At 39.4% G+C, this 12,691-nt stretch overlaps 1 protein-coding gene across 1 annotated transcript in view; it reads right to left on the bottom strand.

The window, feature by feature from the left end:
* Positions 1–2,649: 2,649 nt before the first annotated feature.
* Positions 2,650–12,691, bottom strand: part of NECTIN3 (nectin cell adhesion molecule 3) — a 60,338-nt gene continuing 50,296 nt past the window's right edge. The window contains exons 8-9 of the mRNA XM_068424135.1: positions 6,010–6,072; positions 2,650–5,468 (exon numbers count right to left, since the gene is read on the bottom strand). Coding sequence (XP_068280236.1) covers positions 5,292–5,468; positions 6,010–6,072 — 240 coding nt within the window. The 3' untranslated portion in view covers positions 2,650–5,291. The remainder of the gene's footprint in view (positions 5,469–6,009; positions 6,073–12,691) is intronic.

Raw genomic sequence — 12,691 nt, 5'->3', positions numbered from 1 at the left:
CACCAGAGTGGAACCAGAGGCAAAAGTGGCAGATTCAAAGACAACGTAACTTAATAATTTAGATAAGAGCAGTAAGAGTACCTGACATACTGTGGAAGAGTACATTTCAAGTTAGAATATAATAAATCTGTGGCTAAACTCAAATTAAAGTGACTTTTTAACATATTTAGCATACTCTCTGCATTCTGTGTGTAGCCCTGAACAGTAAATTCAAATTCATGTAAGCTGATGAGCAAGCTGGAGGCTACTTAGTCTCCAACTTGGTTTCAAAATAGTGAGCTAAATTCCAATTGTACAGTCTTGATTACTAGTCACACAGAGTGCAGAAGAACCACAGCTTGACTTGTAGGGTCCTAAGCAGAATTTATCTTCTACTGGCAATTGAAGGGTCTAGATTTAGATAGGGCATAAAATCAACTGAAGATCGATCACAAAATGAGACTACAAAAAGCTGCACTGATGGGTTCTCAGTGCAGATTAAACCACCTAACACATCTCTACTTGGGTTTCACACACATTTGGATAATTATTACTAAGAATCACAACCTATTTTTTGTGCATTTTCATTCAGTATCATTTAGCTAAAGGTATTAACCTCATTACCAAGAACAATGCCACATTTTTCGATAAATAGCACCTCTCCTATGAAGACAGGCTGAGAGAGTTGGGGCTCTTCAGCCTGGAAAGAGAAGGCTCCGGGGAGACCTTCTAGCACCTTCCAGTACCTGAAGGGGCTACACTAAAGCTGGAGAGGGGCTTTTTATAAGGACAAGTAGTGACAGGATGAGGGGGAATGGTTTTAAACTGAAAGAGGGCAGATTTAGATTAGATATTAGGAAGAAATTCTTTACTGTGAGGGTGGTGAGACACTGGCCCAGGTTGCCCAGAGCAGCTGTGGCTGCCCCCTCCCTGGCAGTGTTCAAGGCCAGGTTGGATGGGGCTTGGAGCAACCTGGTCTGGTGGAAGGTGTCCCTGCCTGTGGCAGGGGGGTTGGAACTAGATGATCTTTAAGGTCCCTTCCAACAGAAACCATTCTGTGATTCTATGAAATACAGAAACATCAAAACTTTATTTTCTTTCAGAAAGGAACTGAGGTTTACTAGAACTTTGAACCAGCACTTTGACAGGCAGGCTCCTCTACAAGCTCAGTTTTTAGCTAAGGATCAAATCATAGGTGTCTACTTTTCAAAGCAGCTGGTGATATTACACGCAGAGAGCTGAACAGCATAACCTAAAAGCTGCGTGAACTTCAAGAGCCAAAGTTCTTACAGAAAGCACTCTCCACAACTAGGTCTTCTCATGGACTGGTTTCTTAGCAAAGTCACTCCTGCCTAGCAATCTTTCACTGCTTAAAAATATTTTCAAAATAGATCATCTCAGTTACACAGCAAGACAAAAAAGAAAAAAAGAATCAAGGTTGGTAGGTTTTAACGCCACTGAATTTTCTAAGCCATCTATCTCCGTAGGGGAATAACCTAAAAATTTTATTATGATTTATCCTGCTGAGATTCAACCACTCTTCAACTGTTGCATTTTACTTGTTGTCACCACCTTAACAGTTCACCATAACTTTTACATGTCTTTTTAGCACTTCATTAGAACACAACTATCTTTAGCCACCTTCACAACAACTGGCCAAGTTATTTATGTCTTTCCGCATCAAGCAGGTTCTAAGTTTCCCCACTATTCCAGAGATCTACACCACCAGTTGCATAAAACCAGGTAACACTGCTTTGAAACACCACTGAAAATGCTGGCTAGCTTGATTAATCTCAAACCTAATGTTTTGAGGACACTGGTAAGATGTGGTTTATGTGTAAGCAGCAACAAAGCATTAGCTTTGCTATTGGAAAGAAACCTGTTTCCAAAAGCCAAACCCAGTCTTTCCAATACTCTGGACATGTACTACAAGTGGACAAAATACCCTAGGCCACCTCTCACCAGGCAACTGAGCAGTTAAAAACTACCAAGGCCAATTTTCTATAATTATACTAGCTTGTAGAATTTAAAGATACTTGAGCAGAGGACAATTTTACAGAATCACAGAATCAACCAGGTTGGAAGAGCCCTCTGGGATCATCGAGTCCAACCGTTGCCCTGACACCACCATGGCAACTAGACCAGGGCACTAAGTGCCATGTCCAGGCTTTTCTTAAACCCCTCCAGAGATGGTGACTCCACCACCTCCCTGGGCAGCCCATTCTAAATTTACATTTATCAAAGCTAGAGACATAAATTGCTACTCTTCCCCCCCATTCCTACCTCCCTCAACAGGGATTTTGGGTGTTCAGTGTACCTAAGTGCTGGATTTTCACAAAGTACTATATGTTAAATAAAACAAATGTTGAAAGGACATCTCATTTCAGCATCCAACACCACAGACAATCAAAAGTGGCACTGTTAGGAAAAAAACCACACGCTCTGCATATGCAAACACAGAGGAAGGAACACATCACCAAGAAAGTTCATGCATTTTCCACACCTTAAGCAATCTTAAATCTCAACGACATATGAACAGGTTCTATTTTGAAAGTTTTTATTCAAATCAAAATACAAATACAAACATTTGAAAATGTACAAAAATAAAAGAGGACATTTTCTACATCTCAAAAAAGCAGATCAAACTTACTTCTTTGTGTTCAATCCTTCCTGCAGGGAATCCTCATCAGCAGACGTTTTTCTGTTCTTTCCAGAGCATTCTATGCCAAACCCCCTCCCCCAAAATCCAGCCACACTGAAGACTACAAGCAACATCCCAAAAAACCTAACACACTAAATGTCCCTGAACAGCTTACAAAGAAACCATTTCATGATAATATATTTCCCTAATGACTTCATGGCAAAGTGCGTGCTGATGGGTAGTTTGCAATTCAAGCTTTCTGTAGTTTGTTGATACATAACTGGATGACATTTTTCTTTTTTAAGCTATTTTTACAAATCCAAAAAAGCAATTCTAGCTTTGTTGATAGCATTCTTCCTTCCTCTATCCCTCCCTCAAAGTTTCATCTCTTCACACAAAAATGTATCTGCAAGTAAGAATAAAAAGCAGCAGAAGAGGTCTGAACCCAAAATAATTTGTTTTTTTACATCATCTGTCAACATAATAGGAACTGAAACGATCACCTGCTCAACATCACATTGCACTAATGAATGCAGTGGCAGCATTATCACACTGTTTTGAACCACCTATAATGTATATCCAAATATTTTTTGGACAAAGCTTTGCTCAGTGATATTGGTCAAATCTCAAGCAGGATAGTTCATCTCAATATTCTGTTATTCTATTTGCTTTAACACTTGGCCATGACACTGTCTTCTTTTCATGTTCTGGCAGTAATTTTTTTTGGAGGTGCAGTAATATAAGGATAGGTGAGGCAACGCTTGTGGAAAGAGGTAGCTGCTTCAACTGACATCATTGCAAAATACATTTTTGGGGCACACGAGCCCTTCGTTAGGTCTCAAACACAGCAGGAGGCTTTGAAGTTGAAAACAGTTGCTCAATTTACATGAAAGTGCTCGGCTGCTAAGAAAAAAGCAAGCTGACAGTGGTTCAAAGAAAGCTCCAGAGAAACAGATTCCCTCCAACCTTTGCCTTTGCCCTTCCTTCCGCTGTCAACTTCACCCACATCATACAACAGAAAGTTGCTCAGCAAAAGAACAGTTAATGTCTACTTGTACAGTGTCCAGAACTGGGCACCTAAGCCATGATCTTCTAGCTGCTACCTGTAATAAACCAGAAATATTTACCTAGCCCTATTATGGACGGGGACCTCGTTAACTTTGACTATGATAGAGGTTTTATAACATCATCCTGCCTGCAGCACACTCAACTACACTAGTTTTCAATTCTATTGCTTCTACAACTATGACTCTTCCCCCTGAAAAACCCAATCATCTTCAGAGAAAACACTAATATCATAGAAGTAATTAATTCTGTATCAATAGCTAGTTGAGTATGACATAGCCATTCTTCTAAACATTTTGTCTTAAGGTCATCCGACTGAAAGTCATTATTCTGTACTTATGTGTACAGAATACATGTGAGTTGTTTAAGTTTCTCCGGCGAATTTTAGTCAGTGTCTTATTTCCTGCTGTCTTAAAGTACTTTAAGATTGTCCTGTGAGCTCATTTCACCACTAATACATTTTATACATCTTTTTTTTACTTGCTATATATTTATTTTTTACTCCAAAGGAAAGCTTGTTTTTCTAAAGAGATCCTGAGCACATTTTTCAACCATTACCCACGCTCATAAAATTTCATGTGGAATATTATTAGCACTGGTAACATCAGGACATTCTCCAGTTACTTCACGCTACTGGTGAAGATTAAAGGACAGTTGAAGACTCCCAAAGCTTTCCTTTTCTTGCTAAGACATAAGAACACACCATAGGCAGTTTTATTGCAAACTGAAAGCAGCCAAAGAATGCTAAATGTATTTATTACCAAGCAAGACCAACTCTGCAACACTTAACATGGGAGTCATACCTGGAAAAATGGCTAAACAGCAATTTGTAGGTAAGATGCAGCTACACATAAGATACTTTAAGGAAGTTTTGACTGTCTGGTCATCTACTTCCTGCAATTAAGTTTCATACAGACCTACTGTGAAACTACAACCAGCAAGTACATCAACGGACAGCCAGGATCAATATAAAAGTTTCTGATGTAAGGAAATTGCTTCACTTTTAACAAGGTGGGAAGACACAATGTAATGAAACAGCAAGTCAGTAGTTGAGAGGTAGTCTAGTTGCTCATTTGACTGGGAGAGGTAGAGCTAGTTGAGAAATCAATAGCTAAGGCCAGTCAAAGTGATAATTATCCCAAGTTTTCTAAGATGCAAAAAAACTCTCGGCCTGAGACTGCTTATGTCACCAGGGATTCAGTTGTCTTGCTCATACTTACTCACTTTTACCTAGGTAAGGTTATTTTAACATATCCATTCAGGAGAGAATGCTCCCAGAAATAACCAGGGAAACAGCTTAACTACAGTTTGGCATGTGTCAACCAACTCATCTAAATATCTTACAACTATGAAGGTTAATGAAGCTAAATGGCTCTCCTCTTTTGGCAGGCTGATATAACTACAAAAACAACTACATACCAAAGACTAGAAGCAAGTTAAGCCTCAATTTCCATAGGGTTTACCTATATAAAATTCTCCATGCAGTTTCTTCCCACAGGAAAAAAAAACAATTATTTTAGAGATGAAAGCCAATGAGACATATGGGTCAGAGTCAACAGGTATTAAAACCTTTGTATCTCGGAAGTTAAGACATCTAGGTACAGAATCATACATAATGCTCCCTTGGGTTGATGTAGATCCTTCCAGGTTCTGAGTTTTGCGGGTATCTGCTGCTCCAATTTTTGTAGTATGTTTGCTGATAAACAGGATACATATGCTGAAGAACTTCTGGTTCCTGTAGCTCTTCAGCCTCACAAGTAAGTTGCCTTCCATTCACAGCTTTCTAAACACACACAAGAAATCATCAGTTTCATACGTCATGTATAGAACCTGCAATTCCTATTCTTATTAAAATTTTAAGCAAAATAAAAGGTGCAGGATCTCCAAAACACTCCTAGGAATCAAGAAAAATGAACTAAAAATCTCTAATCACTAACAGGTGACAGAAGTGTTAGTAACTACTCAGAGTTAACCTCAAACTTTTCTTTCAAAGGAAGTTAAATTTTCAGGCTGAATAAATCTAAAAAGCAAAACACGAACTACGAAGAAGTCTGTCAGGACTCCCATGCTTTGTTATTTTACTCAACTAAAACTTCAAAGCTTTAGTGTTTATGTATTTACATAGTCAGCAAAACTACCTAGGAAATACAGGATATTAAAATTGTATTGTCTTTCCTCTGCATAGCAAACCCACACATCCAACAATGATTGACTAGGATGGACAAATACTTTGCTCTTCATGCAAAATATCCTTATAAGCTTATTTTAAGGCACAAGATAAAATCCAAGTTTCAATCAGGAACTCAGGCCATCTTATTACTTACCATGTGCTGCAAGTTTCCAGCATCTTTCTCTCTGTACTGGTTTTGCAAAGCAAAATGTTCTTTCTGAAAGAAGAAAAGTTACAGTGGAAACAAGTCAAAATTCCACACTGCAGAACGGGTTTGATTTATACAAAAATGCTGATCATCACAAACTACGCGCCATGTTGTGAAGTGTCTTATCTGACTACCATTTAGAATACTTCTTGCAAGCTCATCTCTGGTGGAAAAAAGATGCCACAGTCAATTTAGGAAGTGTTTACAGCACAGGACAAGAGCTAACAGCAAGGAAAATCCCCCCAACCATGTATTGCATGAACACCTTAAAATCTCAACGTCAACTGTAGGCCTGCTCCTACTGTCCAGCATGGCTTGCTAATAAAAACACAGCCACATCCAGCAGTAAGTTCTTCTGCAACTCAAACAGGAGTCCGTTGCTTGATTCATTAAGACCATTAGTCCTTTGGAAGACTGGCTACACTAGAACAGGGAGAAAAAACCCAACTTACCATCCAGCTGGGTCCTGCTACCCGATTCTCCCTCCTACTTCGAAAAGTAGTCTTAGAAAGTCACTGTATTCTGCAGATACTTACCCTTTGTTGGTTCCCAAAGAACAGTCCCACCACCAAGATCAAGATAGTTTTACAGACTGCTTAATGCTAGGTTTCAGAACTCACCAGCACCACATAGCTACTACAGCAACAGAAAAAGCCTTAAAGCTGACAGTCATCTCATGATCAAAGCGTTGCAGAGGTGTCTCTATCACTTAACTCTTCAGTGAGGTCTCCTAGAAACTCCATAATGAAGACAGAGGTTCTCAGGTAGCAGATGGTCATTGCTCTCGGCCCTACCCACACCTCTTACATTTCCCAACAAAACTGGTGCCATATGTGCCAGGGCTCTGACAGCTTTATGAGCGAATGCATTGAGCCTGAGCACACACAGCAAACACCAACATTCCCAACACTGTGACTACGCTTTGGCCTGACAGAAGTGCCCTCAGTTTGATAGAACACACACATAAATAAAATTACAAGTACGTAAGAGATGTACATAACGCAGATGTTACTCCTGTCCATCGAATATATATGGATTAAAGAGTGAAGACACAACTTCTAGATAGAAAATAGCATCTTAGAAAGCTTCTCTGTCTTGTCAACTACACTACTTCTGAAACAGCTGGTCAATATTAGTATTCCTGATATTGTAAGGAGGCCACAGTTGTGGCTTATTTAGTATATGCTATACACATTACAGAATCACAGAATCAACCAGGTTGGAAGAGCCCTCTGGGATCATCGAGTCCAACCGTTGCCCTGACACCACCATGTCAACTAGACCAGGGCACTAAGTGCCATGTCCAGTCTTTTCTTAAACACCTCCAGAGATGGTGACTCCACCACCTCCCTGGGCAGCCCCTTCCAATGCCTAATGACCCTTTCTGAGAAGAAATTCTTCCTAATGTCCAACCTGAACCTCCCCTGGCGAAGCTTGAGGCTGTGTCCTCTTGTCCTATCACTGGTTGCCCGGGAGAAGAGGCCGACTCCCACTCCACTACAACCTCCCTTCAGGTAGTTGTAGACTGCACTAAGGTCACCTCTGAGCCTCCTCTTCTCCAGGCTAAACAACCCCAGCTCCCTCAGCCGTTCCTCGTAGGTCAGACCCTCCAGACTCTTCACCAGCTTGGTCGCCCTCCTCTGGACTCGCTCCAACACCATTAATGGCAACCAAAACCATATTCAAGTATACAAATGTTTATGTTGTGTAAATAAGGTAAGTAAAAGGAGTTTTCTTCATAGTAACATACAACTAAATATATCCGGGTTGAGTATAAGGAGCATTCAATGACTAGGTACCAGATTTATTTTGAAAACAGACAGCTCGGAAGCTTAACACTGCTTGGTTTAGCTCCAGTCTGTCACTAGCCAATTTCCCAGCTTTACCATTGCTTTTCCATCAGCAACCTCAAGGTGACCAACTAGGCAAAAAGCTGAAATAACAGAATCACAGAATCAACCAGGTTGGAAGAGCCCTCTGGGATCATCGAGTCCAACCGTTGCCCTGACACCACCATGTCAACTAGACCAGGGCACTAAGTGCCATGTCCAGGCTTTTCTTAAACACCTCCAGAGATGGTGACTCCACCACCTCCCTGGGCAGCCCCTTCCAATGGCTAATGACCCTTGCTGAGAAGAAATGCTTCCTAATGTCCAACCTGAACCTCCCCTGGCCAAGCTTGAGGCTGTGTCCTCTTGTCCTATCGCTAGTTGCCTGGGAGAAGAGGCCGACTCCCACTTTACAGCTTAACCTTACAGCAGCTGAAGACAACAGGCTCAGGTATAGCTGAAGGGAACCAACCTGTACCTTGGGGTTACGTAGTCACCGGTCTAAGAGATATCAGAGCAATGGCTTGAAAGGTGAAGCTTTACAAACAGAACAGTCTTACCAATTATAAGATTATACGACAAAATGGAAGACAGAGTGGGTGAACATGTAATTGTCTCCAAAAAGAGAGGGCAATCGCACGGCATCAAGAGCAACAACATGAAGAAAAATCATTGATCAAGGCTAGCAAAGAACCATCACACCAAGAAGAGTTCATTTCTGTAACAGGGCTCGTATCAGAATAAATACAATCAGGCTACGCTGTGTACAGTTCATAATAAATCTATTCAGACTAAGAATAGTTGGATAGAACTTTCTTTGCTGAAGTCAAACAGGTCATTTTCAACACCTGCCTGCATACATGAAGTTGCTGAATATTTCCAAACAATTAATAGTTACAGCACTGATCAGCTTATAGACATGGATGTGTCTATAGACATGTTCCATCTTCAATATGCAAAATGAGTTAGAACTTGGACTAAGCAAAAGAACCTGGAAGTGCCTCACTGATTTCCCTCTAACCAACCAACCAAAGCACAACACAAGAGCAGAGCACTGTATCCTCATGAGGACAGACAAGACAAGAACCTTCCAAACAGCTGAACTAAAACTCAATTAGCTTATTTACAAAGCCATTAATTAAACACGGCTTGTAACTTTGTGTGTGTTTATATACTTACCTCTAAGTTGATTATATCTGGGAGACAAAGTACTACCCTTTCAGGAAGAAATACTTTCTTGCCCCTTTGCTGGGCTCCATCTAATAAACACACTGCACACATTAAACAACACATTTGCATGCATATTTTCAAATCCCATGAACTCAGTTGTTAGGCATCTATGGTTTTAAACTATCTGAAGTGGTGGAGATCATCTAAACGTTGCACTTTTTTTGCCTTTTAACCTCAGTTTTAGAAAAGAAAAAAAAAAACTGTATTGCAGCTATACATTTGCATCTCTGCAAATAAAGGTATTTTTTCCAGGGAAGATTTAGTGCAACTAAAACCACTTGCTCCTGAATAGAAAACCTTCCTACAATTGAGCCAGTTTTGATCCCAGTCACTTTATTTGTTATTTAAACCTTTTGGGGAAGTAACACTTCGCTAAAAAGAGCGTAAACTCGGCATTTTTACAGTTCCACTAATGCCTAATGGCACTGTGGGGAGAAAAAAGAAGAACTACAACCAGGTGTCCACTCTAGAGCTTCAAACCAATGAGACATTAAAGACTAGGATTTTTTTTCCCATTCCTTTCAGTAGCAAGAAAGTTTAAGTAATGGTTTAAAGTCTCATGCAAGACAAACAAATAAATATTTTCCTGAACATTAGATGCAATGTCTGAAAAGCCTCACTGGTTAAATCTTCAATGTAAACAGTGGTCTCCATGTATTGAACCAATACGGTGGTAGATGACTTGATATATTTATGAATTATCAAGAGTCAATACAATATCCACAATCATTTCAGAAATAACACTTTGATTTCTGTTTGCTTTGAGTTTAATAAAGCGTTTCTTATCCTGTCCAGTTTCAAAGCTGACATTTTATATATGAATAAGTGTTATCCCTATGGATTTTCCATGTAACAAATCCTATTCACACTGAGCACAAACAAACCCTCACAGGGGCACCACAGAATGACCCAACAGGTATGTGGAAAGAGATCAATCATTTGCCCAGTTCCACCAGTCAGCTCACTTATCCCTTCATACATCAAGTGGCTCTCAGAGCTATAGAACCATACCAGTGACACCTCGATATGCCATTTCAGACATATCAGCATAAATTTTGGATAATAATTCTGTTTCTAAAAGTTAAACTTTCAACAATAATTCTACACGAGCAGTAGTTTACTTAAAAACGTTAATGTAACACCAAACTTTTGGATTAGACAGAGCTATAAATATATTCATTATGATGTCAGTTACTTAACACAGAAGATTCAAAACCAACCTCCCTTTCAAAAATTTTTTTGTCACCATTATGATGGAGTAACTTTGCTAGTGAAACAGCTTAGGGTTATTAGACATTGGAATGGGCTGCCCAGGGAGGTGGTGGAGTCACCATCTCTGGAGGGGTTTAAGAAAAGACTGGACATGGCACTTAGTGCCCTGGTCTAGTTGACAGGGTGGTGTCAGGGCAATGGTTGGACTCGATGATCCCAGAGGGCTCTTCCAACCTGGTTGATTCTGTGAAGAAACTGTGAAGTTTTACTCTAAACATGCTCCTTCTCAAGCAGTCCTTTAAAAGCCTAAACCAATTACCTCACCAACGTCTTCATCTTACATTTTCTCATCCTTTCCAATTTAGAAATCCCATTACAAAAGCGTCCACTAATAAAAAGCTTGTGCTTCATTCTAGTCTGTCTGGTTAATGGTTTGTGTTTTTTTTTTTTTTTTCCATTGTAAGGTCTTTTATCAATATAGATGAGTTTATCTATGCACATTTTGTGCTTCTTTCCATTTAATCTTGTTTGCCTAAAGTGCTCTTCAGTCTAAGGCAAATTATAACAATGCTTCCTTTTTCATCAAGGAAGAGATGTCCCCACCTGTATTAAGACCATCAGGAAAAGAACCAGAAGATGCAAGAGACCCATAATCTACAAACAAATCAATATTATGCTAGGTTTAAGAGTACTGTGGGTGATCTTTTCAAATTTGATCCACAAATATCATCATTCAGTAAGCAGTGTTATATGCTTTTAACTGTGCTAACACCATTTCACCATCCTCTTTCCCGTCTTGAATAGGAATACAAAGAACACCATTAAAGAGTTGCACAAGTTGCAAGTCAGTCTTCTCATGGCTAGAATTACCTACTCTGCTGTATTTCCCTTCTCAACTTTTATTTCTGTTGCTACAAAAAGCCCTATTAATTTCTGAATATTTCAAGAACTCTGAACATTCATGCACTGCATTATACAAAACAACATTTTTTCCTCTTTCCTTCAGAAGAACCTGTCAAGCTAGACATAACTTCGGTTCCTTCACAACGTCCAAGACTCTTCATCTCAGTCATGTTTCTAGGCAAGTAAAGAAGTTTTGCTTCTTGGCAATATATTCTTTGAAATACAGTGAAACTAACTCTAATGATTCCAAGGATTGCCTGAATTAGTGCCCCCTCTCCCACTCCTTTTATAAATATTATGCAACAGAGGAATTCCTCTCTAAGCCACTGGAATTCTTCCATTGCTCAACTTCCTCTCGATTCGCCTCAACACTCAGCTGCCAAGCAATCCCTCTCTCACCAAGGACAACCTTCAGGCTGCTCACTGCTCTTTCACATGACATGCAAAAAGTAGTTCTGAAGAACAGAATAGTATTTCCATGACAATGATTACTAAAAAACCACCCAGACAAAAGCAATAGCTTTGTTGCTAAAAAAGTTTTATAAAGATGAACCTACAATCTTCACAGTAAATAAAACTATTTACGCTGTCATTTGTCTTTTTTTTTCCACAGGATATTCCTGTTTTGGACTTCTGCCTCACCAGAACCTTCTCATTTATAACCAGACAACGCAGTTCCAATAAAATTTGGAACATAAATTACGTGGCTAGTACAGACTTTGAGTCAAACAAGTGACGACACAGGGACAGGCTGCTAAGTTGCTGCTTTTACTTCTTTACAGCTATTCAAGTGTTGGCTTATTACACCAAAACAATGCAACCAAACACTCCTTGGCTAAAGCTAGTAATTTTGACACTTATTTCTATTAGATAAAGCAGCAGCTCTTGCCTCAAGCATAACAGAGTACAGGTTGATCATAGGTATGAAGACTCAGCCTCCAGCTCCAGCTCTTTTCAGTTTCGGAGTTCCACAGAAGACAAAAAGAACGTGAGCACTAACCTTGTAATGCCAACATTCATTATTTTTAAATAAACCTTAGTTAACATCTAGCCTGATAAAGAACTAGTTCTGTCTCCTCCCTTTCCAAAAGAAAACCTTAAAAATGTATTTATCCAGCTTGAGGGAAATTATTTGATTCAACCTGTTTAGGGTCTCTCCTCTACTTACAAAATATACTTAGATAAAACATTTTATTATATGTTCAGCAAAGACTACAGTCAGCTTTAGCTTTTCTTAGCTCTTAAGTACCCACTAACAGAAGCCACAGTAAGCAAAACCAAGAAAGAATTCAGAGACAGCAGAAAGTTCAGAAGAAGAAAATAATAAGGTACACACTTTATATAAAGGATAAATAATTGCATCTCCTTTTGTTGTCATTGCCATCTAGCAGCATTACAGATGAACAAATAACACAATTATCTTCTAATTCTGTAAGCAAGATAATCTTTCACCG

This window comes from Nyctibius grandis, chromosome 2 (assembly GCF_013368605.1).
Source record: "Nyctibius grandis isolate bNycGra1 chromosome 2, bNycGra1.pri, whole genome shotgun sequence".
NCBI classification, from domain to species: Eukaryota; Metazoa; Chordata; class Aves; order Nyctibiiformes; family Nyctibiidae; genus Nyctibius; species Nyctibius grandis.
Note: the sequence above shows the minus strand (reverse complement) of the source record. Positions and strands in the feature narration are given on the sequence as shown.